At 41.5% G+C, this 27,829-nt stretch overlaps 1 protein-coding gene across 6 annotated transcripts in view; it reads left to right on the forward strand.

Moving 5' to 3' along the window:
• ENOX1 (ecto-NOX disulfide-thiol exchanger 1) overlaps positions 1–27,822 on the forward strand; it is a 300,621-nt gene extending 272,799 nt beyond the window's left edge. For all 6 annotated transcript variants that reach the window (XM_082365423.1, XM_082365418.1, XM_082365422.1 and 3 more), the window contains one exon: positions 1–27,822. In XM_082365423.1, coding sequence (XP_082221549.1) covers positions 1–132 — 132 coding nt within the window. In that variant the 3' untranslated portion in view covers positions 133–27,822.
• The last annotated feature ends 7 nt before the right edge of the window (positions 27,823–27,829 follow it).

Genomic DNA, 27,829 nt, shown 5'->3' on the forward strand with positions numbered 1-27,829 from the left:
ATATCTGCAAACGAAATCGAAATGCTTTTGATGAGGTTGCCACGCATGTTTAAACAGGAATTCACAGGCGTGGGAGCAACGCTGGAAAAAAGGTGGAAGTTGTGTGCCTTTGAAGGAATTAAAACTACCTAACTAACTGTGAAGAGCAGCAAAGTCTCCGGATATGAAACCGCCTGAACCCAGCCAGGGCTGTGCAGCGTGAGCCCAAGAGGTTTGGGGCTGGTCCAGCGCAGGACCTTTATGGAGCCATCAGAGCCTGACTTTAGTTGCATCTGTGGCGTTCTCTTGTGAGTGGAAATGTAATCGTGTACCAGTTCCCTAAAACAAACAAAGCTTCATACTGTGACAGATCTGTTTGCTATGAAAACCAACGATTCCACAGTCATGATGGCAAAAACCTTAAAATATGCTACATTTGAGAATAGCTCACCAAGTAAAATATTTAAAGTTAATGATGGTGTGGCAATGGTTGTTGCTAGGCTACAGAGTTGTTGTTGTATATGTAATCTATAGCTGAAATCATTCAATGACGTTTTCCTGAAAGTCTTTCTGTTTTAGTAAAGAAAAAAAAAAAGGAGAGAGAAAAAAAAAGTAATTTTACAGTGAGAAAAAAAAATCATACCAAAAGAAAACTTGAATATGTGTCTGAACAGTTACTGTATTTTGTAAATTAAGTTATATGCTGTTCTAGGGACTTTTGCCTTATTGAAGAGGCAGAAGATGTGATTGGACTCCTTGAGAATGCTTTACCAAGAATATTATTTTTCTAATGTAACAATTCTCCATCATAAGTTCTTTTAACATGGACTGCATAACAATTTTCATAAAATGTAAATAAAAGAAAAACTAGTGCTACTGTCTTGTACTTGGTATAAAATTCAGGTTTCTGCATCAAAATAAACATTCAGTAAATATTCCTGTTACAAATTTTATAGCAAAGATATTAATTTTTTTCAATAAATATGACTTCTACCATATTGGTTTTGCAAATTGTTCTTTGATATATTTTCATTCTTCCTTAAGAAATATTTTTCACATTATTCAGTCCCATCTCACAGACCATAATTTTTAAATGATTAAGTAAATGCATGAGTGACATTGAGACAAAACGTTATTTCAAACAGGAATATATAAAAATCATAAAGTGGAAAGTACTAAGAAAAGGATATTATACAGCATTAGAATAGATAGATTGTATTTGAAAATACCAAGATGATATGACATCCAAATGTAATCAACATAAATTTTACCGTTGTTTTGTGTCCTCATGCATAGGAACAAAGTAGCCAATTAGTTAATATTATTAATTCCTGGATTTACTTATTTGTATGTTTTCTGGAATACATACAAGTTAGAAAAGGAATTAAAGAATTCACACTTGGACCAACGGTTTAGAGAGAATTTGGGCTTCCCTTCTTTAATTACAAGTAGAATAGGGCTTTAAATTGTTATCTCCTTCCTGCTTCCTTACATAAAAATTATTTTAAAAAGACAAGTATTCAAGATATTAATTTTAAATGAAACATTTTTTAGGAAGACAGCTGAACAGTGAATGTTCTTTGAAATTCTGAAAAGACATTCATAATTCCCTATTGGACATTATTGTCCTCAGGCTCTTTTTACTGAGCCCTGATAAATTAAGGTTCTTATTCATGCCTCCCATAAATATGTACACATATGTTATGTTCAGGCTCAGTGCTAAAACCATGAATATGGAGCTGAGTAAGAAAGGACCCACCCCCTTCCGCCCCCAATGAGCTCATAGTTCAATGGGGAAAAGACATTTTCCCAAAAGTGTCTATATGATGTGAGCCACGTAACAGGAAAGATGTGACAACAGAGCTATGGGATGCAAACTAAATATCAGTGTCATGTTAAATGCTGAAATACTAGAGGCCTTCCCATTACCACCTGTTAATGCCCACTACCACCATCATCCTGACACATTTATCCAGAGCGAGCTAGCTACTGTTTAAGTTACTATTGACTGAATTCTCTTAATTTTCTGTTTAGTCCAGTGTTACCAGGGTAAGCAAGAGAAATGAAGCATGCCAACTTTTATCAAAGCATTTTAGGAAATTGTGGCAGCTTTAGAAGGCTGTCTAGTTTTCTATTCCTTAGCCAAAGGAAAGCCAGAACAGGTTTTGGATATTAGAGAAAGTCATATGCTTGTACTATTGCCATTTTGGAAAGCTCTGATGTGAATTCAAACTATACCTCTGTTACGTAAAGCCAACAATTTTAAAGCAATAGTTTTACTGGCCACTTGAACTCTTTGTACACAGTGTCAATTTGTTAAAAAAAAAAAAAGAGAAAGAGAAAAAAATATCAAATAAAACATGAGAGAACATTTTAAGACTTCAAAAAAAAAAAAGTCAGGAGACACAAGGATACAACAATCGGAAAGGAGATGACCTCATTTACAGATTACATTACTGTAAAATAGAAGACCTAAGAGGTTGACCTGAAAAATAATTAGAAAAAACAAATTCTGTGAAGTGGCAGTTATAAAGTAGGGACACAAGGGGAGGTACCACAATCTAGACTACCTGCAAATTGAAAGTCTGGTAGATGTTTTCAAATGTGCATTCATACTTTAAAGCATTGCCTGTAGTCACTTTAGCCGAAGGATACACTGCACAGGGTAAACCTAGCTTAGAGCTCTGATTAGGAAAAGGAGTTGGTGCGACCTTATTTTAGATCTGACAAAAAGACACCACTTCCTAACTTCTTCAGTTGTGCAAATAACTTATTTTTGCAGGAAAGAAAAAAAAAACTTCTAAATTATTTCACCCACATTCTGGTTTCAGATGGGACTTTAGAGATCACCTGGGGAAGGAACTAACATTGGTACCTTTGAGGGCCGTCTACATATGTCTGTCACCCCATCCTCCCTAATCTTCGGGATGACCCTATACAAGGATAGTATTATTGTCCTCATTGGTCACACAAGGAGAATGAGGCTCAGAAGTTCTAACAATTTGGCCCAATTCGCACAGTTAGAAAATTCTGAATATGGGATTTGAAACCAGGACCCAATGACTCCAAAACACGTTCTTCTTTTCACTACATCATGCTTCTAGTTCAGTCTATCCCCACTCCTCCTGTGAGCCCGAGGCCCATGCAGTACCTTCGGATCACCGCTTTTACTCTCCTTTATCCTCCACCATCCCCTGCACGTGCGTACAAGTGGGAAAACCCTGGCCTTTCTCTCCTAAATCTACCCAATAACAAATCATTGTTCTTGGATTCTGAGAATAAGCAGAGCATTGAAAGTTTGGACATCCTTGTACCCTGGCCCCAACAGGGCTTTCTGGCTGGCTTTTTCACTGCTCCCCTGAGTAGGGCTAACATTTTTTGCCTTTCTGCTTTTGCTCATATCTTTCTATCTGAAGGAAGAGACCTTACTCACATCTAGTTGTCAAAATTCTACACAGCCTTAAGAGGAAAACACAAAGACCCTCCTCAGCCGTGAAGCTTTTCTCCATTCCCCAGAAGTCATTTCTCCGGCCTCTGCATGGCCATCGCACATTGACTATTTCTTAAGGCATTTACTGCCCAGCTGTCTTTGCCTCATCTCCCTATTAGACCGCAAGTTCTCTGAGGGATCCAAGCATGTCTCGCTTACTTTGAATTATTTCTCAAAGTGGTTTTACTTATAAATATTTAGAAAGCAGGACAGAGAAGGAACCAAGATGTTTTCCTGCCTCCAGAGACCAGTTTGCTTAGACACAAAAGGAAACATTACAAAGCATTTGAAAAGGCTGCAAATATTTTAGATCCAAGATTCCAAGACAGACAACGTGAGTGATAATGCACTACATACTACTGAAATACAAAAAGCAACCCAATTCCTTCTTAAAGTTCAAACCCAGGTCAATTATTAACTCTTCTATGAAGCCCTGATCCCCTCAGGAATCTCCTCTCCTGTGTTCCCACTACTACTTCAGTATATTTCTACTGCAGCCCTAATGCTGTGTGTTAACCATGTATGAATGCAGCTGTCTCTCCCATGTCCTGCAGGCTGGAGACCTCCCTCACTCACCCCTCTAGTCCCTCAGACTGACACGACATACCATGACTTTTAAGTATTTATCGACTGAATGAACCCAATGCATGAAAGCAAAGACCACACAGGAATTTTCTGAATTTGCTGAATCAGAACATATTGAGATATTAGGTCCAGTAATAGAGGCTAGAACTTTCTTTCCCTCAGTTGTAAGATCTTGGCAGCATTCTTGCCTTTTGGAAAACAATTTTTTTGGTGGAAGAATATGTATAACATAATATTTATCTTTTAACCATTCGTAATGGTATAATTCAGTGGCATGAAGTACATTCACAATGGTACATAACCAGACACCACTATATTATAACTTTTTCATCATCATCCCCAACAAATTTTATGGTACCCATTAAACAATAACTCCCTATCCCCCCTCCTTGAACCCCTGGTAACCTCTCTTCTACTTTACGTCTCTTTGAATTTGCCTATTCTAGGTCTCTCATACGTGTGGAAGCATACAGTATTTGTCCTTCTATCTCACTTACTTCACTTAGCTAAATGTCTTCAAGGTTCATCCATGTTGTAGCACGTGTCAGAATTTCATTCCTTTTTGAGGCTGAATGATATTCCATTGTATGAGAACTCTTCCGGCTGGCTTAAGTATCCTTCTTCTGTTGGAGCAAGGAAAAGTCAGTTGTCTATGCTTGAAAGTACTCAAATACTTTTAGTAAATACCACATCAAAAACATTTGAAAGTGTAGAGAAGTTTGCTTCCATCTTGATAAACCTCTCGTTTTCATTGACGGTAATAAAAAAGAAATGACAAAAGTAGAAAATGTTGGCAGTAATTGTGTAGAAAACGAGACTGCTTAAACAAACATCCATGCAATAAATATGGTATGTGACAAGTTGTTTTTTCTTGGTAAAGGTTGGGGATGTTTTACTTTGATGGTTTTTTTTTTTAAATCCCTTTTCTAAAAATGGGTGCTGTGTTTATTTGTTACACTCAATAAAAGATGTTTTATCCTGAAAACGTAAGAACTATTTTACCATAATGCTCATAGTTTCTCCTCATAAACTGAGAAAATAAAGAGATGTTAGACTCCTAAAATCTTATAGCTTGGCTCACTTTATATCAAAATGGTAAAAGGTTCACATGTATATTCAATCAGTCTGTCATTAGTATCTGAATAAACTGTACTTTTATGTGTAGCACACCAAATATGAACATTTCAGAGTTAATTTATAATGAATGTGTTTATATATTAGATCATTAAAAATACTGTGTTTCTAGTTCCACCAACTCTAATTTCCCTCTTCTGCTTTCTAGTGGATTCTTTTTTTTTTTAATTTCTGGGCTTCAAACATTTAGCAATTTCTCATACTATGTAGGAGAGCGTTCAGTCTGTGTCAGAGCTGAGTCCCAGCCCTAACCCTCACTGGCCTTGTGACTAAGGCTCGTTACTTAAACCCAGTGAGGTGCTAGTCCCAGATTCATGATACGGTAATGTTAACACCTATGTCGGAGGATCGCTGTGATGATTAAATAAGAGAGTATGCATAAAGCACGCAAATCAGAGCCAGGGAGACTGAAGGCATTGTTTTCTTCAGAAACAGTACTTTAGACATATCATCCCAAGCAAAGCAGGCAAGTCCTTTCCCTGCTCTTAGCCAACTCCTGTCTTTAGGGATAGTCAATATGTTTCTAAACATACGGATAAAATAAGACAAGTATAAGCATCATCCCCACAAATAGTCCATTAAATATGTTCAATAGTCCATTAAATACGTTAAGACCAACATAAGCAAAATAGTTGCAACTCTCTAACCTGCAAAGACTCTCACAACTCTTATCGGCAAATGGGCAGTCACCGTCACAGTGACCCTCAGCAAGGAGTAAATCTAGAGCCAGAATTCTTTGTTACAACTCCCTTTTTACTTATTTTGCATATTTCCAACAAACAGTAATCAGGGTCATATACATTCAACTGGGAAGAAACTATATGGCTCTGGGCAACTGCCATTTTGAATGATGGTCAACTAGGTATACAGTATGCAAGGATTAAATAAAGTATTAATTATGTTTTCTTTAACCCAGCAGAAACACTGTCAGGAAAAATTACAGTTGTAGCTGGAACATGCAACAGTATTATTTTAGAGAACATACGTGTCTATTACAGTTGCTGAGAGTATCAAAGTAAAAGACTCCAGTAAATCTAGTAATTACAGACTGGTTGTGTTAATAAATAAGCTGTTTAGGTCCAAAATTTTAACTCTGTTTGCCTGCTCTCAGAACTGTACAGACACCCAAACAATAAAGCTCAGACGTTTCTAATGCACATTTTCACCTCTTTTATAATGTACATGTATTGTACAGGGCTATGGAATGGAATGTTCTTACTTCACAGGAAAAACAGACTCACAAAATAAATTGCAAACATTTTACAGTAGAAGATGGTACTTTTCTATACAAAGCAAAAAAGTGGTTAATGTACAATAGAAAGTGCATTGCATGTAATGAAATGCTTTTTTTTTTTTTAATCTAGCAAATATATTTACTGTGTTGAAAATTGTAATATCTTTCCCTGCACAAAGAAATTTCTATATAAAGCTTATTTGCTACCGTAGGGAGTAAAACTCTTTTTCTTGTTTACTAAAGTAGTCTGCCTTAACATCAACCCCAACACTGTCAGGTTCACTTAAGAAGAGCTATGTGTAGATAAGAATAGGACTGAATCAGAAACCGGAATATTCCATTTCATATGCTTTTCATCTGAGCAAGTGCTATGTAACCCACGACATCTGGTAGCAATCTCTTTTTGGAAAGCATTCTTCTTTCCAAGGAGAATGGAAAAAGCTAAAAATTGGTCAAGTTGAGGCACTCATCAATAAATAAATCTTTTGCCTTTGAATATGTTTATGCCTAAGTGAGGGTTGGTTTCTCTAGTATTTTTTGATACAGAATGTGAAGTATGGGCTGGCAAGTCAAACACTGTCTTCAGGCGGAGATAATGTATGAACACCACTGTGGGTGGTTTATTAAACAGGCATTGATTGTTACATCAAATCAACATATCATGCATCATTTTTATGACAGTAAATCAAGTTTCAAATAGAAAGTGCTATGAATTCTTGGTGAGGATAATTGTCACTTCCTAAGGCTGGGCAGCAACTGGGAAGGGCTTTGCACCTCAACATCTGTTCCTTGAGCCGATAACGGTAACTTTGGTTCAATGTATGCCAAAGAAAAGGCTTTGTGGTGCTGGGCCTAGTGTGCAATCAAACTATGGGTGGCAGAGGACAGAGAGCAAAATCTAGACTATGCCAACCTACAGTCAAGTATCTCATATATCGCTGCTTGCTTCTACGGGCTGAGAAATGAAGCTTCCAGCCTTTTGGCCATGGAAGGAGTAGATTGCCTGGTCGTAGAGACAGTATAGTGAGGCATTCAAGAGCATTTTTCTGGAATCATTCCAGGTGAGTGATCACAGGAACGTGACTAAATCTCTGAAATGGGGATGATGGTAACAAGCTGTCTCATAGGGTCTTTCTGTAATTTTATCCATTATCTGGGTCTTACCAGGTCATCTGAGTTCATAGACCTTAGCAAATGTTTTCTATCAAACGTTTTCAATCTCATGGCCTCACAGCCACTGCCAGTTGGAAAGTACATCCCCTCAGAGGTCACCACTAACATATCAAGTGGCTTCAGCTTCCTGATTCCTCCCTGGAATAACAAGTGCTTTAACACAAGGTAACTGGAAATCTCCCCCAGTCCCACGAGCCTGGTGGACTTTGTGGAACTAGAACGAGGCCTCTGAAGAACTCCAGATTCCTGTGGCCTCACTGGGAGGCTTTAGGGACTCATGAAATCAATGAAGAACCAGGAAAGCTCCGAACTCACACCAGACCTCCTGGAAGACAGTCTTGGCAAAGACAAACCTGGTGTGTTTTTTCAAATATAAAATATTTCAAGGGAAACAGAACAACATCCCAATCTTGGGACTGAGAAAGAACTAGGTAGGTTATCCCTGGTCTTCGATCTCCAGTAAGGAGGGGACATTTTGGTGGGAGAATAGAAGGGATAAAATCTATCTTGTGCTTCTCTGCTTCATATTACTTTATGGAAAGGCAACATGGATGTTTTACCTCATATTTCTCCAGCATCCAGGTTTAAGGAAAAACATGGGAGGAGAAGGGGTGAGGAAATCCTCATTACTGCCGCTGGAAATTTCTCAAACCTGGAAGCACCCAACTCCTGCTTTGTTCTTATAACCCCCCTTTGGACTCCTGTTTCCTTCTCTTCCCATAAGGCTTTGCCCTGTAAGTGCTCATCTCACTGTCTCATGATTTATCAGGTCAAGTATAATGGAATATTTTAATAAACTGAGAAGGAACACCCACCACTATGCATATATTCAGGCACTAATGCACATGTGCACAGACATGTATATGTTCACACACTAATAAAACTTCATGTACACACGTGTGTATATCATACACAATGCAAATGTACACAGATGTAGCCACATTTACACAGAAACAACTATACTGACACTCAAACATCTCTGCTTTCAGTAATCATTTTTGCCCCTTAAAGTTCATGCAAGTGAACCTAAGATCAGGAGAAATTCCCAACTTAAATCACAAACCTGTAGACCTTGTGAGCTAAATAAATGATTGGAAGAAGAGGTTCTTCCCTCTTCTCCTTCTATTTCTATCAGCTATTCACTCTTCCCAGGAGGATGATTAACTTAGGACAAATAAGAGAAGGTGCCACTAACCACTGTAGATAATAAATATATGAAACGTACTCTGAAAAGATGACACTGGCAAAAAATGTAGGTGGGTTTGAAAACTTTCCAAAAAATGTACGAAGAGTCAGAAAAGGGAAGGAAACTGAGCTAGCTAACCCATGAGGACATCAATGAGCCCTGTTCCGGGGAGGCCCTGGAGCAAGGTTCTAACCCAGGAAATCTTATATTTACAGCAACAATTCCTATAGCAGATGGAGATTATTAACAGCCCTATTTAATGGCTAATCTATATCTACTCCTCTTTCCCTGTAATTCTGTAATCTCCTCCCATTCCAACTCTGGACTTGGTCATTTTGACCTGCTTTGGCCAAAGAGATGTCAGCAGAAGCTTGACAAGCACCTGCAAATTTCTGCTTGCCCTCTTGCATGACTGGGTTTGTGCACTCTTGCACTCTGACATGGCTATAAGAACATATCAGGCTAGCCTATGGGAGGATGAATAATATAAGTAATTGAGGCAAGTGGCCTGAGTCAAGGCCACCCTAGATCAGCTGATAGCCAGCTGATCTCATGTCAAAGACAAGAAGTATAATTCAGCCTTAATTGGGTTTTTTTAAAATTTATTTTATTTATTTATTTATTTTTGGCTGCATTGGGTCTTCGTTGCTGTGCGCGGGCTTTCTCTAGTTGCGGTGAGTGGGGGCTACTCTTCATTGCGGTGCACGGGCTTCTCATTGCGGTGGCTTCTCTTGTTGCAGAGCATGGGCTCTGGGCATGTGGGCTCAGCAGTTGTGGCTCGCAGGTTCAGTAGTTGTGGTGCACGGGCCTAGTTGCTCCGTGGCATGTGGGATCTTCCCGGACCAGGGATCGAACCCATGTCCTCTGCGTCGGCAGGTGGATTCTTAACCAATGCGCTACCAGGGAAGTCCCCAGCCTTAATTGTTGGTCGGCAGACTTGTGAGCTTAAATAAATGGTTGTTTTAAGCCACTGAATTTTGGGGTGACTTATTATGCAGCATTATTTGTGGCAATAGATAACTAACATAGAAACTGAGATTTAGAATTAGGGTGCTGTTATAACAAAAAAGTAAAAAATGTAGCATTGGCTTTGAGACCAAGAAGTGGGCAGAGGCTGGGAAAGTAATGAGAAAACTGCTATAGAAGGATGGAAAAATAGCAACATTGATTATGTAGCAGCAAAAAAAAAAAACCTGGTAAAACTGCCATTTGGTAATTCAAAAGACAGGAAATGTACCTATTGAACTTTGGGATTTGAGTAATAACATTTCCAGGCAGAATGTTGAAAGTATCAGTGGCTCTCACTACCTACATATTGATAAGGTTCCTGTAAGAAAAGAGAAGGGTTCAAGAAATAACCAACCAGTGTGTAAGCAAGTTTAGAGGGACTATAGAAGGACCATAACTACTTGGTTGGAAAACAAAATTGTTTCTTATTTCTAGTCTCTTCAGTCAGCAAAAGAGTCTCAAAGTAAAATAATGCCTGGGGCAAGGATCCAAACAAACATTTAAGACCTTTTATTATGACTTCTGAAAGAAAGCAAGCAGAACCTAGCAGAACCTCTAAGCTAGACAAAAGGGCTGCTAGGAATCTTAAGAGCCTTGCCCCACAGCAACCTGACTTGCCCAAATAACAGTAATTAAGTCTAGACAGAGATCTAGCTCTAAAAGAATTGTAGGTTTTGCTTTTGGCTCATCAGATTTATAAGAAACTCACAAAAACTTTGCGGGTACCGCATTGGCAAGAGTTCTACCAATTTATACTAAAAGAAACTGAGACTGTTGAAAAAGTAGGAAAATCTCTGGGTCCCCCATTTCCACAAACAAAAAGGAGGGTGAGAAAATTGCTCAAAGCACACAGAGGTAGCCAAGGAGAGCGGATAACTAAAGTCATCCTGGATGGTAGAGCAGAGAGCCATAGAAAACAATGGACTGCAGAGTCACTCTCAGGGAGCAGAACTGAGGCCCAATCAAGGAATATTCCCCTCCTCTGGTCCTGGCAGCATTCACAGGACTAGACTTCAGAACTGCTATGAACTACTGCCTCATGTAACTTCCATTCTTCATCCTTTTGAATGGGGTTGTCTGCTAGGATCATCCTGTCCTTTCTTACCCTAGCGTATTAGGTTTGGGGTGAAAGAGCTTACCTTTTTCATTCATAGGCCTTCGTCAGAAAGAATTTACATCCAGGAGCCACATTTGAACATGTTGCATGTCTTGAGACCCTGGACCTTGAGCCTGATGCTATGATTAAATGAGATCATTAGGGATCTTGGGAGGAGGGGGTAAGCATATTCTGCATGTGTGAATAAAATGAATAGTTGGGATCAGAGTGTAGACATTCGTCACTTCTATACCAGTTTCCATTCCAATTTCTGTTATCAATTTTCTACTGCCACACATAATGGTGCATAACAGACCACCCAAAAATGAACGGCTTAAAACAATCATTTATTTAGCTCACAAGGTCTACAGGTTTGTGATTTAAGTTGGGAATTTCTCCTGATCTTAGGTTCACTTGCATGAACTTTAACTCAACTAGCTGCTGACTGGGACCATGTCTCTGGTGGTAGTTGGCTGGCGGTTGGCTTGCAGCAAGCATGTCTCAATGACCTCAGCTGTGACAAATCCACTCTCCTCCGTAAGTGTCTCTCATCCTTCCAGCAGACCAGCCTTAGCATATACTCATGACAATGATGAAGGAGCAAGAGAAGAGTATGATTAAGGTTATGATTACGAAGAGCAGCAAGGGAGCAAGCCTCAACGCACAACGACTTTCCAAGTCTCTGTTTTCATCACACTTGCTAACCACCGATTGGCCAAAATAAGTCGCACAGCTGAGCCCAGACAAGGGGTGGGGCCTTCAATGCAATCAACCTACCATAACTCCAAAACTGTCTTCCACAGAAACTAATGTTCCAGAAGATGCTAAGAGATATTCCACTAAAAAAAGAGTTCTATAGTCACACAAATTTGTGAAGTGCTGTTTATTATATCCTTTTGGTGAATCACAGTACCCATTAACTTATTAAAGGCTCTGAGAATTCCCATGTCTGTTTACCTTGGTTTAACTGGTGTCTCAGACACTTATTTAGCCATGAGACACATTAATCAGAGAAAACTTCTGAAGACATCTTGCAGAACACGTGTTTCCCGAATAACATTCTGAGAAGCGCTCGTCCAAGTTATGAAAACTTGTAATAACTGCATTACAATAAAGAGCTTTAGGAGACCTAGAAACTTTCGTGGCACAGATTAATAAACTGCTCATGGTTATCACTTTCTCTACTCCCAGATGAGAAACCAAGAGTCAGGAAAGCTAACCAAGCCCCGCAGAAAGGGAGCAGCAAAGCTGGGATGCATGCCCACGTCTGCCTGACCAAACACCTACCATCTTTTCATCTCCCTACCTGTCAGTGGTGGAATATCAGGCACCACGACAAATGGCAGGTGAAGCAGCACAGGATGACAGTCTAGCAGTTGAGAAATTGGTTTTACTCCTGACTTTGCCACTAAGTTTTCTTGAACAGGTCACAACCTCTTAAGCAGGGTAGATTGGAAACACCATTCTTTATGTTCCCTTGCAACTTGAAGAATCTGGAAAATATTTTGATGAACCGCTCTTTAGGACACAAGAATCCTCTGATGCTTCCGATCTGCCACTATAAAAATGACCTAAAACTTACTGCCTTGTCATTAATCTGGTCCTGAATATAACAAGTTCATTTTTAAATTTGCTTATTTCAATCACTTAAGATATTCAAAATATCCTTCCGGCCTGAAACTCTTCCCTTGCCCTTCCTAATTTTCCAGTGAAATCTCGATGATGTACTACAGGGAGGGCACATTAATATTCTGAGGAAATACAATACCTGTACTGCAGACTCTAATTTTAGAACATTCATCACTAAGGATGGTTTTTCTCTTCCTGTCCTAATTTTTTTTTTTTCTTCCAGGTTGTCAGCTCTTTGGACTACACTGAGCTAGGTGGTGGCTTTTCTTTATTACACATTTCTTTCCTGAGGGCTTGCCCTTTGTTAGGAATGGCAGGAGGCCCAGAAAAGGGGAGAATCCGTAGCCCTTGGCTGCTCTGAGTTTGCCCTCTAACTGGGGAGATGAAACCTGGAGCAATAGGAGACCACACAGAAAGCACCAAATGAATGGCAGAAACAAGATCACTTTGTCAGGGAAGCTATTACACTGTCATGAAATCCATCTTGGCTTTACCTCACCATCACGCTGGGGCAATGAGGTGAACTGGTTTCAAATCCTTCGATCTAATATCTGGTTTTGATGTGGCAGCTCCCGTAGCATCAAACTCGGTCTTGAATGAAATCCTTTGTCTTGGAGGAAACAACCAAAATACATTTGAGTCCTGTTCTCCTACAGGCCGCAATGTGCCTCCTATGCTTTTACTGCCAGCAGTCTGACAGCACGCACCAGGAGAGCCTCCCCTTCGCGTAGGGCAGGGAGGGCCTCTACAGCAGGGCTTCTCCACCTCCACACTAGTCACAATTGGAGTCGGATACTTTGTTGTGAGGCTGTCCTGTGCACTGCGGGCTGCTTAGCAGCTCTAGACGCCACTGGATGACAACAGCACCCCTTACCCCAGGCGTGACAATCAAATATGACTCCAGACATTGTCAAATGTCCCCTCGGGGGGGCAGTAACCTCTCTACTGGCTAAGAACCACTGCTCAAGAGTATGAGAAAAAAAAAATCCCAATTTTATTGTTGCTGTTAAAAATGGATGCCACCTCCACCGTCACCAAGCCATGTCCCTGGGGTGTCGAGCTTCCTTCCATCCCCCAGCCTTGTGAGTAGTTGGGACTTCTCACAGTTGTTCACGGGAAAGACCTTTCACCTTCCAAAGGCAGCTGTTCTGTTTTCCGCTTGTCCGCTACCCCCAATTACTTTTGCTGCTCTACTCACGAAGTTTTATAGCTCTTTATAAGGCTTCCAGTATGTCTATAACCATCATTCTTGAGCAGTTTGGGACAAATTTTGTGGCAAAATTGGGGAAGATTCCAGTGGCATGACATGGTGTCACATTCAGAAGGCTTGCTTCTCAGCAGTTGTCAGCTAGGGTGATTCACCAAAGCATGCATCCTCTCAAGGTGAATTCTCTGTGAACCCACCTAAGCATACTTCCCAAGACCTCCACCCCTATCAAGCCAGGGTCAAATTGAGAGTCTTAAAAAGTCTGGAGTCCAGTCTCTTCAGCAAGTGATGTTGGGAAAGTTGGACCGCCGCATGTAAATCAATGAAGTTAGAACACACCCTCTCACCGTACACAAAAATAAACTCAAAATGGCTTTAAAGACTTAAACATAAGACATGACACCATAAAACTCCTAGAAGAGATCATAGGCAAAACATTCTCTGACATAAATCATACCAATGTTTTCTTAAGTCAGTCTCCCAAGGCAATAGAAATAAAAACAAAAATCAACAAATGGGACCTAATCAAACTTACAAGCTTTTGCACAGCAAAGGAAACCATAAAAAATGGTGAAAAGACAACCTACAGAATGGAAGAAAATATTTGCAAATGTTGTGACCGACAAGGGCTTAATTTCCAAAATATACAAACAGCTCACATAACTCAATAACAAAAAAACAAACAACCCAACTGAAAAATGGGCAGAAGACCTAAATAGACATTTCTCCAAAGAAGAAATACAAATGGCCAATAGGCACATGAAAAGATGCTCAACATCGCTAATTATTAGAGAAATGCAAATCAAAACTACAATGAGGTATCACCTCACGCCGGTCAGAATGGTCATCATTAAAAAGTCTACAAATAACAAATGCTGGAAAGGGTGTGGAGAAAAGGGAACTCTCCTACTTTTGGTGGGAATGTAAGTTGGTGAAGCCACTATGGAAATCAGTATGGAGGTTCCTCAGAAAACTAAAAATAGAATCACCATATGATCTAGCAATCCCACTCCTGGGCATATATCTGGAGAAAACTATAATTCGAAAAGATACATGCACCCCTATGTTCATAGCAGCACTATTCACAATAGCCAAGACAGGGAAACAACCTACATGTCCATCAACAGATGAATGGATAAAGAAGATGTGGTACATATATACAATGGAATACTACTCAGCCATAAAAAAGAACGAAATAATGCCATTTGCAGCAACATGGATGGACCTAGAGATTGTCATACTGAGTGAAGTAAGAAAGAGAAAGACAAATACCATATGATATCACTTATATGTGAAATCTAAAATATGACACAAATGAACCTATCTACAAAACAGAAACAGACTCATGGACTTGTGGTTGCCAAGGGGGAGGGGGTGGGGAAGAGATGGAGTGGGAGTTTGGGGTTAGCAGATGGAAATATGGGATGGATAAACAACAAGGTCCTACTGTAGAGCACAGGGAACTGTATTCAGTATCCTACAATAAATGGAAAAGAATATTAAAAAAAGAATGTATACATATATGTATAACTGAATCACTTTGCTGTACAGCAAAAATTAACACAACATTGTAAATTAACTATACTTCAACTAAAAAAAAAAAAAAAGTCTGGAGTCTCCAAAAGATAATATTATTTGCTCTAAACCATAAAACTCACAGATGGGAGAACAAGGATTTGAAGGTGGCTTTATTTACCTCCAAATGTTCACACTCTTTCCTTCACCACCACGCCAACCACATGCCTTCAGAAAAACTAGAACCAACAATGTGGGAACACTATGAAGGGCATTCCACAGTTTTCTCCACCCCTCCTCACACAATAGTACATACACGGACATCTTTTTATGCCTACAACATCAAATCAACAGACTGTGATACTAGATTAATTCAATAAACATACAGCATTCACTGTGTGGCAGGTCCACCCTCATTTAATCCTCATAATAATCCACAGCAAATACTCTCTTAATTCACTTTTTTGTCAACCTTATTTCCATTTTCTGGCGAAGAGTCTGTGGAAGAACACTTCAGACCACTCGGCAGTGGTCCCCGCCCCACCGGTGGCCTGAGCATTGGGAGCACAGCCCAGCCCTCAGCAGGGAACTGCTGGGCAGACACGGGGGACACCTGCACCCACACACCAGCCTGTGACCTCGGGCTGAGTAGCAGTAAACTTGGGTCCTGGAGCAGCTCACTCGCTCTGACAGTCCTCCTTGGGTACAGCCTTTCCAGCAGCGGCCTGTTCTTCCTCTTCAACAGATCGGATGAGGCCCACTTACATTATGGAGAGTAATCTGCTTTACTCAACGTTGACTGATTTAAATGTTACCCACATCTAAAAAATACCTTACAGCAATGTCTAGGCTAATATTTCACCAAACAACTGGGTGCCATACCCATCCAAGTTGACACTTATAACCATCGCCCCAAGGAACAAGAGTAAGGCAGAAGTGTTTTTCTTAACATCCACTGACTGTTCAAAGGCAAGTTGGCCCTTTCGATTCCAGTAGGAAGGAAGTACTGTGCTCAGTGCATCAAAAACAAAAAAAAAAGAAGCAGTGGGAAAGCCACAAAGAGGATTAACACAGAGGCTGGTGGGAATGTGTCAATGCCAAGCACTTTCCTCAAAGAAAAGTGGAGGGAAGCAAAGCTAGTGACAGCCCAGGATGCTGCAGGGATGAGCTCAACAGGATGGCTGCCTTCCTTGATATCCACGCTGACTGTTTTAGATAAGTCTCCATGTTAACAGATAAAAGTATGGTACAGTCATGGAAATAGTGAAATTCCCAAGAGCTCTGAAAACCTGTTCCCCACCTAATATAATGATATTATCTTCTTGTTCCCCACCTAAACTCTTCTTCTATCATCCAAAATGGCTTTTAAGGGTGTTCACTGATGGTAAGTAAGCATAGGAAAATATACTCCGAGCTCTTGCAAAGGATTCCATCTAGAGACAAGCACATGGGGACAGAGCATAAATTAACAGGCTTCCCTTGTAAGAGGAGTTCCCACTGCCTACAAACCCTTCTGGTGCCTTCTGCATCCTTGGCTTGGTTTCAGAGATTTTTATGTTGTTGAGGTTTTTGAGTTTTGTTTAATGTTTTCCCCCCTAATAAAACATGATTAGTGAAGAGAGGTCTTGAGTGCTGCAAGAAGAAACACTGTAGGATGTTATGTATTAAAAACTGGCTTGGGATCCAGGTGTCAGCTTCTTACAACTCAGCCCAGGGCTGGTTCCAGTTCTCTCTGCTATATTCAGACTGGTCTCTGAAGAAAAAATGTCCATGTATAGCAGTTTTGTGAAATGCTTAAATAGTACACACACACACACACACACACACACACACACACACACACACACACAGAGATAAAGGGAGATGACTTGGTTGTTCAAGAGGGAGAGCATAACTCCAAGATACGTTCCAATTTCTCCTCCTTTGCTATCTGACCATGGAAACTGAACTACTCTATGCCTCAGTTTATCCACCAGCAATGCTCAAGTGGTAACAACATTTGTCTGCCTTCTTCTTAATAAGTTATAAATCAGGATGTTGGAACGCTCTGTAATCTTAAAGTCTATAAATCAAGCACAGCGAAATATAGAAACCATCAATATCATCACCTTAGGTCAAAAACAAGATTTAAATTCCAAGCTCCAGTGATGAAAGGCTACTGGGTGGAAATGCTGTCAGCTGGCCCATCGCTCTTGTCTCCATGTTTAACATGTTCTCCTTCAGATCAAGGAATCTTCCATGAAAGACAGCCTCACAGTACAGGAGCGTTGTTATAATAGCAGACTGACAAAAATGGAGACAGATGGCTGCTCAGTGGCAGGTTTTTAAAATGAATTTACTGTTTATGAAATGTGCTGGATGGATGGCGTCAGTGACTGAGTCCGCCGCTTAAAGGGAGGGATCAAGGGGGACAAGGACAATGACCTGGGCAGCATCTTCTCAATTCCCCCTAACCCCAATCCCAGGCAAGAGGCTTGGGCTAGCTGCCAAGTCCCCAAAAGGAAAACTGTATTCTGGGCTCATGGCGACACTCACTGTGGGACGAGAGGACAGATTCAGCCCCATTTGTTCCTCACACTGGCAGAGAAAATCCCAGTGAGTGCCACTTGTGTGAGGATGGGGGAAAGATCGGGGCTCTCCTGGTTACTGTCTTGAGTTCATTGCTTGGGAAACAGCATGGGGGTGGGAGGTTGAAGATAACGCATTCCCCAGAATGAAAGCACCAACTGAATCATGATAGCATAATCCTTAAAAAGGTGGTGACTATCCTCATCAAATCCCCTGACATCTGGAAAGCCCCAACCATCATTTTTTCCAATTCCATATAATCTTTAGTCAGTCCTCCCAGGCTGCAGGGAGTTTTATGATGTCCTTCTTTCATAATGTCAAAGGATTTCTGCCAATCCCTAATGGCTTAATTCTGTTTTCTGAACCATTTTCTTGAAGGAGACCCAAACTTCAGTAAAACACTCCACTGTGGTACTCTCCCTTGGCACTTTTGAGGCACCTCTAGCACCTTTGGCCAGTCATTTGAGTCAATGACATAAAAAGAAATCACAGCCAAGTAAAAATGACTGTGAATCAAGCAAAGCTAGGTGTCTGTGACTTGCAAGTACCCAGTGGCCAAGAGCTTCGATAATGCTCCCTCTACTGATTGACTTGCTCCACTGTCCTTTTACTGACTGTTTCAGTAACATACTGGATTTGTTTATGGACCATAAAAGTATTCCTGGGACAAGCTGCACTAAATGGGTCAGTGCTGAATGAGATATGACTGTACCCTTAAAGTCTGGTTTGACACGCAAGGGACAGCAGCAATCCTCACAAGGTATGAAGGCCATGCGCTCTGACCACTTCTAGGAAGCCTTGAATACCTCCCCCCACAGTCCCTGTCTGAGGGGCTTACCATATACAAGGCACTGCCCCTGCCGCAGCCTGGTACAGGGCTCTGCACAGTGCGGTGGGTCCTCTGCTGGACGTGGCCCAGCAACCCACTAGGTCCCTCCTGAAAAGCTGGATGATGGCACCTACAGAGGGAGGCCACCAGAAAGGAGGGACTCCAGAAGCTGAGGGACACTCTAACACCAACCACCAAGCAGGAGGTGGGAGGTTGGAGGACAGCAGGAAGCCAGTCAATAGGAACAAAAAAAGGCAGACCAAAACTGCTGTCACCACAATGGCGGAACAGGAGATCAAGGAACAATCTCTCCTGCTCTCCTAACCTGACGGACCCGGCATGAGGCCTTGCTCTATGGAAACTGGCTTTCCCCATGTACTTTATGTTTTTTAACTGGCTTAACCTAACATGCTCCTGTTTCTTGCATTTCTCAAGAGCCTAATGCTGGTATCACCTCACTCTACCCCAGGTCAGCTGAATGTGAGCGTCAGTGCGCCGCCTTGACGTGGATTTATAATGGTTACTTTAGCACCAGGATGAGTCTCTTAGGCAGCCTTCAGTGCAAGGAGGCTTGATTTATGCCCTTCTTTGGGGGCATTCAGCAGCCTTGATGAATGCCTATCTTGCGCCAGCCAAGCAACATGCCAGGCACTACAGATACAAATGAAAATGAGAAATGACCTTAACCTCAAGAGCATTCCAAGAACTTGAACTTCCAGGTCTACAGTCCTCTGATTGTCCAGCAGCTTGCAAAGATATCCCACCCTAAGATTTCCTGTCAGAAATTATGGAACCGACACCACTGTTAAATAAACACTACCATGCCAATGGATCAACAAGAGCTTAGGAGGGTTTAGTTATGTAGACAACTGAAAAGAGAAAATTAGAGTTAAACACCTAAGGCACATGATGGAAAGGTTAGCTCTTCTACTCAAAAGAGTCCCAATAAAAATAAAGGATCAGGGCTTCCCTGGTGGCGCAGTGGTTGAGAATCTGCTTGCCAATGCAGAGGACGCGGGTTCGAGCCCTGGTCTGGGAAGATCCCACGTGCCGCGGAGCAACTAGGCCCGTGAGCCACAAATTACTGAGCCTGTGCGTCTGGAGCCTGTGCTCCGCAACAAGAGAGGCCGTGATAGCGAGAGGCCCGTGCACCGTGATGAAGAGTGGCCCCCACTTGCCACAACTAGAGAAAGCCCTCGCACAGAAACGAAGACCCAACACAGCCAAAAATAAATAAATAAATAAACAAATAAAAATTTTAAAAAATTAAAAATTTAAAAAAAAAGTAAAGGATCAGCAGAAAAAAGATGAAACCACTAGACTATTGCAGAAAGACTTTTTTAATGGTATGTTTCTGATACAAATGCAATTCTAACCTGCTCAGGTTTGGTCAGCAGGTGAGAGAAGAAGGGCAAAGGAGGTTCCTGCTGAGATTCAGAAGAAGCCTGGGTCAAGGGAAAAATACAAAACGACTGCTTCCCCTGAGAGTATTCTAAGGAAAGAAAGAGCTGCTGTTAGCCCCAAAAATGCTTTTTTGTAAATTAGAAAAAGATGCTTCCTCTGGGCAGACAAAACCCCATGCCAGTGCTTAGGCCTCAGCAAACAGAGTGTAGGCTGGATTTCCACCCTCACTTCTCTTCTTGGCAAGGTATCCTTGTGCAGTTAACCACCTACAAACCATTACATGGCACAGGGAAGGGGGAAGAGAAGAGAGAAACAGACAAAGAAAGAAGAATAAAAAGAATCACGCAGAAAGAGAGAGGAATGGAGAGGCAGAGAATGAAACTGAGAGGGAAGGTCGAAGAAAGAAGGGAAGAGAAGGAAACACAGAAGGGAGGGAAGGGGAGAAGAGAGAAGGAAGACTCATGAAACAAAGAAAAAGGAAGGGGGCCAGATGCTTTGGATTTGTTTCTCCATGGCCAGTCCACGCTTGGTGGTGACGGAGAGGCCAGGTGAATACTCTAACACATTCAGTTCAGCTTAGACCAACACACCTGTCTGGAGGACAAACTTGTGATGCACTGTGGTTGAGGCTCTGGACACAGATCTGAGCGACGCGCTTCCTACCCTAAATGGCCTGCTGCCTGCTGCGGAGCACTTAGAATGAAATAAAATGTCTACCAACCTCTCTGGGAGCACCAAGGCACACGTGATTAATTCTGACAAGAACGTCCCATTTCAGGCAAGGTAAAGGAGTTTCATGACTTCGTTAGTCAATTAGAAAGTCAAGACTTGACCAGAAGAAAACAAACAATTAACCAACCAGCCAACCAACCACCCACAATCAACCAACAAGCAGAGCCCTTGCCTGTAAGGCACATATTATTGAGGTGTATAGTTTCGAGAGGTGTAATAAAAATGCCAGATGTCTTGCAGACATTTTTGACTATCACAGCTTCTGTTAAAAAACAGAAACAGTTGTTTGATCCACCTCCCTCCACATCACCACCACAAAACAATTCCCTCCCAGCTATCACCGTCTGCCATGTGGCCTGATTTTAGACATTCCTTTAGCAGTCTGAGGAGAACCTCCTCACAGCACATGACATTTCCCAGATCAGCACCTTGGTTACCAGTTTACAATCTTCCCAGCACCTGGAACCTAGAAATACATTGTTAAGGTTCTCCAACAATAAAATAGCTCTGGTCATTGTCAGCTCAGCTCCTTAACTGGGGAAATACCAAACAGCCAACTGAGAGCCTAGTAAGCCCTACGCACATGAACTCAGAATTGGTGGATGTTTGCAGGAGGGGGAAGGCATACTAAAAACCAGACCCACGGTGGGATAGGGAGGGTGGGAGGGAGAGGCAAGAGGGAGGAGATATGGGGATATATGTATATGTATAGCTGATTCACTTTGTTATAAAGCAGAAACTAACATATCATTGTAAAGCAATTATACTCCAATAAAGATGTTAAAAAAAAAAAAATAACAGACCCACCTGCAGCACGCTTTCATCATAGCCAGTGCTCCAAAGGCCATGTCCTAGTGTTTTGGTTCTTTCATTCATTCAATACATGTTTACTGGGCCCCTGCCTGAGTGTTAAATATGGAGGCAAGCTGTGCAGATACAGAAGTGAAGAAGAAAGAGCTAAGCCCTGCCCTCAAGGAACTTACACCCTTATTAAACAAAGAACTCCACAAGTAATTAATTAATTAGTAAGAATTACTAAAAAGTAACTACAAGTGTAACTGAGACCAAGTACAGGGCTCTAGGCAGGTGTGTAACTGGGTCATCTGATCAGGTCTGCAGGGCATGACACTTAAACTGAGATCTGAGGACTGAACCATAGCTAACCAGACAAAGAGGGAGAAAAGAGCAGACCAGGAAGAGAGAACAGCCATCCAGAAAGCCTTGAGACCGGGATGGCTCCCACCTAGATCACGAGAAGTGATGGGGAATAGGTCAGAGTTATATCATTGGGCTCTGGAAGGCCAAGTTATGGGTAACCTCTGTTTATTGTCTTTTAGACTGAGTCATGGTTTTTCTCTTTGACTCAACTGTCTAATCTAGAAATACCTGATCTCTACTGTGTGAGCTGGCTGCGATGTGTAGTTCCATCCTTGAGACATCAATATAAAGAAGTTACAGAAACAGACTCACAGATATAGAGGACAGACTTGTGGTTGCCAAGAAGGGGGTGAGGGTGGGAGAGCGATGGATTGGGAGCTTGGGATTAGCAGATGCAAACTATTAAATATATACAGATTGGATAAACAACAAGGTCCTATGTATAGCACAAGGAATTATATTCAATATCCTCTAATAGAGCATAATGGAAATGAATATGAAAAAGTATATATTATATACATATACACACACACACAAACACACATATATGTATAACTGAATCACTTTGCTGTATACCAGAAACTAACACAACATTGTAAATCAACTATACTTCAATAAAAAATAAATTAAAAAAAAAGTTAACCTTCAAGGTTCAAACCTCAGTACCACACAAGGCTCCAGTAGCCCCTTCTCTACCTTCGTACCTCCAAACAGAGCTTCCGCACCACCCAAGAGACCCCTCTGCCTCTCTTGGCAACAGATCACATAGCTTTCAGTAACTTGCATTCGCTTGAGCTTCCTGACGGCTCTCCTAAGCCTGCTCTGCTTCTCCATGGGAACAAGGCACAACCTCTTAATGTTAACATACTGAGTTCTCTCTAAGAAGGTTAAATAGCACAAATGACTTTACTACGTCCTCTATGAGTCTGTATTCCTGCCATCTAATCATTTTAATTCCTTTCCCATTCATTAGAAAAGGGGACTGCTAGGAGAAGAGAATCCCAGAATTGATATAAGTTTGAGTAATAGCCCTAAAAAAAAATGTATAAAAGATTTCAATTCTCCTTACTTCCCTTTCTCTAGTCAGATTCAACTAACGGTACATAATAGAGGGAGTCAAGGTATTCCTCTAACATTTACAGTATGCAATTTTGCAGCTAGAATAAGAAATAAGTAGAAATTTTCTGTTTCTGGGATGGCTGGAATTTGAGGTATAATGTAGTCCAGGGATGGGAGATGAGTTCTACCCTGGATTTCAACTCTGTTTCATTGGCAGTGGTGGTCAGAAGCAGAGTCTTGACGATTCTGAGGCCCAGCAGGTAGGTCTATGCGGTCAGCCAATGCTGGGTCATGGGAGTGGTGAATCACAGTAAGTGTGCCACTTGTTTCCCATCCGTGGGAAACTGAAAGACCATAGAAGGCCATGCATCAGATCTTCAAGACCTCATCAGATTAAATTACTAACATCTGCTCCAACAGGGGGAAATTTCCCCAGCCCTCACTACCTTATATACACAAACAAGTCACCTGAATGGTAGTAATTACCCATATTTGATTCATTTGTGGCCCCTATCTGCTGCTACAGGATCACCTACCCTTCGGAAATTCTTCATTTCTTAAGTCTTTCTATAGTTCTCTACAAGGTAGCTCTCATGGGTCCATAATCAAGTCTTTTCCTGCCAGTGCCACTGGTCTACCAAGCTGAAAGGGTACTGCCACTCCCAGAAGTATCCCATTTCCCTCTAGAATTCCCCAGGGCTGAACAGTCCTCAGGAGTCCACTATTTGTCTCACAAGTACAGTGGGTTCCACCGCCTCTCCATCAGTATCATTTCTGATGCCCGAAACCAAACTTTCAGGACCAAACTTTGCTGTGATGTGCAGTGCAATGAGTGTGTTAGATAGAATTCTAAGAATGACTCACCGTGACCCTCACTTTGTGCCCCTTCCCTTTTGAGTGTGGGTGGAATCTGTGAACACAACGAGATGTCACTCCTGTGATTATGTTACTTTATATGGCAAAGGAAAGATTATCCAGCTGGGCCTAACTTAAACTGAATAAACCCTTTAAATGCAGCGCTTTCTCCAGCTCATGGCAGAGAGAGAAGTCAGAGATATAAAGCACAAGGATTTGATGTACCGTTGCTGCCTTGAAGATGGAGGGGCAAAGTAGAAAGAAATGCAGGTGCCCTCCAAAGCTGAAATTGGCCCCTGAAAGAAAACAAGGACCTCAGCCCTTTGGCCACAAGGAACGGAATCCTGTCAACATCATGAATGTCCCTGGAAGCAGATTCTTCCCCAGAGTCTCCAAGGAACAGCTCAGCCGGACTGACACCATGAATTTGGCCTTGTGAGACACTAAGCAGAGAATGCAGCCAAGACTTCTGACCTACAGAACTATGAGATAATGAATGGGTATTGTTCCAAGCTGCTAAGTTTTGGTAGTGTGTTACACAGAAATAGGAAACTTATACATGGAGAAATGAGAGGAAAATTCTCTCCTCTGGTCCCTACACCAGTGTTGTTTTGGTACCCGTGTTTAACAGTCCAGGGAAATGAATCTTTGATTTTATGTACAATCTTACTGTTTCCAAAGATCCAAAGATGTGTCCAATGGGTACTGGGCCTAGGGATAGTCATTACTCAGTCTTTAGAATACCCTTCCCAGCTCTTGGTTAAAACTCTTACATGCCTCATTTCATTATGACGAGTTCTTGAAGGAGGCTTCCCAGTTCCACCTTGAAGAGATGTATGAGATCATCTATATTCATTCACTCATTCATGTATTCATTAAACAGTGAACACCTAACATGTGAAGCTCTGTTCTAGGTTCAAGTGATACAGAAGGAATGCATCAAAGTCCTATCTCTCACAGAGCTTACGTTTTCCTAAGAGGTAAAGAGACAAATACATATCTATTTCAAGTGATGCCAAGCGCTATAAAGAAAAACAGAGCAAAGTAAGGGGATTAAGAGCAACCCAGGAGTGGAGAAAGTATTTTATATACCTGGGTTAGCAAGGATCTGTTGACAAGGGGGCCATTTGAGCAGTCAAACAGTCAGCCATGTGAATATGTGGGGAAGAACACCACAGGCAGAGGGGATTCTAAGTGTAAAGGTGCTGAAGTAGGAGGGTGTTTGGCATGTCTGAGGGCTGCCATTGCTGGAGAGGAGTAAGCGAGGAGGGGAGAAGGAAGTGAGGTCAGCGAAGTATCAGAGGCTGGATCATGTGGGGCCCTATGGGCCACTGACTTTTACCCTGAGCGAGGTAGAAAACACTGGAGGGATTTAAACAGGGCAGTTTCATCATCTGACTTGCAGTTCTGTGGCGGAGGAGCTACAGGGGAGGGGAGACCAGCTGGTGAGCCAGTGTACTGAGCACTGATGGTGGTTTGTGGGAGGATAGCCATGGAGACAATGAGAAGATGTTGGATTCTGGACATATTAGAAGGTGCTGTTGACAAGATTTGTGCAGAGGTTAGACACGGAATGTGAAGGAAAGAGAACAGTCAAGAAAAATACACGCCTGTGTCTGAACTCCAGCAGTGGACGGGGCTTAAGTTCTTTCCCAGGAGACGCCTCAGGCTATTAGTTCTGTTCTATGACTTCTCCACCTGCCACTAGACATTCCTGAAGCCCAGTGGTTGTAATGTCCAGGTTAACCTTGAGATCTTTGCTTTGGTAAATAAAATTCTAGACACAGCCAAGTTTCTGTTGGGAGGCAAGAAAGCCAGGTGAGGTAAAATCTTCCAAGCAATAAAGATCTCCGACTCAGCAGGCAGACTGTTTCCTTATTTAACATGAAAGAGCAGAAAGTACATGGCATTGGTTCCCCAGCCCCTAATTCCAACAGACTTACACATTTTTTCCCAGCTCATGAGTAGGATGTTGAAATCTGAATATGAGTGTAAAGTCTGGAACCCAGTCCTAAGACATCCTGAGTCCCAACTGCAGAATTGGTCCAAGCAGTATTTCATGGGTTCTACAGCATTTCAATCCAATCATTGCTTTTGTATATGAGCAGAGAATAAGTCCTGGAGTTCTTCTGGCATGAAAATCACATATGGTCCCTGAATGCAGGGCACCATTTTATAAATAAGAAAAGAAGTGTGAATACAATAAAACCTTTTATACAGCTAAAAACAGCTGGTTCAGACAAGATGGGTACAGACCTATTCTCCTGACTCCTGTCCACTAAGCACAAGTATAAAACCTGCGAATGGCACAAGAGGCACCAAAGGAAAGCAAAATGTGGTAAGAAGAAAGCCAACTGGTCTGGGACCTCGGGACCTGAGGAACAACACAGTAGCAAGGCATCTTGCATCTCCCCACCCAAAAGAGGAAGGCCACCCAGACACGGAATCTCCAACCTCCAACCGAGCAACAGAAGGCGTCCCAGGTTATTCCTCCCTGGATAAGACAGGAGACCCTCTTACAACAAAGGAGGATCATCAGAGCCCCACCATAAACGGCCAGGGGAGGCACTCTCTTTCCCCGCAAGCCTCACTCTCTTTTTCGACCAGGAGGTACCAAGGCCTTAGGCCAAAGGGCCAGCAGGAGAGGGCCAGCTACAGTAGGTGGACAGTCCTAAAACCTCTTTGTCCCCAAGGTCCGAGACTCTCCTCCCCCAAGCTGATGGAAATAGCATGGAAAAGGCCCAGAAAACTAAAAAGCTAAAACAAACTTTAGCTTGTAAACGATTCTGATATTTTGGTAGCTAAGGATTAATAGGATAAATTGGCATATATAGTAGGGTTGAGCTGTGGGGCTAATAAAATAGTCTCTGTAAAAGATTTTATCTAGAAACTGAGATGTCCAGGTGGGATTGCTAGTAGTGAAATCCTTAACCTTAGCTTTATATTTTAAATACAGGCAGATTGAGGTTAAAATGAAATACACAATTTTACTGGTATACAGAAAGAAAGAAAGAGACATTGGTCTGTATAAAGCTCTAGACTAAAATCTGATTTTCACCTAAGGTGCTTTGGGGGAATACACATTAAAAAAGCTTTTAAATAAAACTGAAATATGTTTTTAAGCAACAGTCCAAGGTAGCAGACCCCCTAGCTCTATCAAGATGGCCTTATTCTTGCAGGCCAAAGTTTAAATATAAAAACAGACCATTTCATTGAATTAGGGAAGAATTCAGGGTCCTGGGAATATCAGGAAAATTTTTAGCCAAAATGAGCAATACAAACCTTCGGAAAGTTCACAAACTATTCATATCTGAATCAATAAACAAAATAAGTTCACCAGTTTTCTGAAACTCAGCTAGAGAAGAAAGAAGAGTGATGGGGTAGAGGAAGAAAATCAGTTAATCAACATTTGAAAGAAAACAAAAGTCAGATGTTATAGAATGAATGTTTGTGTTCCCCCAAATTCATTTGCTGAAATCCTTAACCCCCAATGTGATAGTATTAGGAGGTGGGGGCTTTGGGAGGTGATTAGGTGGTGAGGGTGGAGCCCTCATGAATGAGATTAGTGCCCTTATAAAAGAGACCCAGGAGAGTTCCCTTGCCCCTTCCACCATGCTAGGTTATAGCAAGAAGACAGCTGTCTATGAACCAGGATGGGAGTCCTCACCAGACACCAAATCTGCCAGCATCCTGATACTGGACTTTCTAGCCACCAGAACAGTGAGAAATAATATTTGTTGTTTAAAACACCCAGTCTTTATTTTTGTTATAGCAGCCCAAATGGAATAAAACATCAGATAACAGAAATCAGTTAAAGATTAATTCAAGATATCTCAATACCCTGTAATGGCCTATATGGAAAAGAATCTTAAAAAAGAGTGGATATATGTATAACTTTGCTGTACACCTGAAACTAACAAAACACTGTAAATCAACTATACTCCAATAAAAATTATTTTAAAAATAAAAATAAAAAAAGAATTCACAT

This window comes from Balaenoptera borealis (genome assembly GCF_965194805.1).
Source record: "Balaenoptera borealis genome assembly, chromosome: 18".
Lineage (NCBI taxonomy): Eukaryota > Metazoa > Chordata > Mammalia > Artiodactyla > Balaenopteridae > Balaenoptera > Balaenoptera borealis.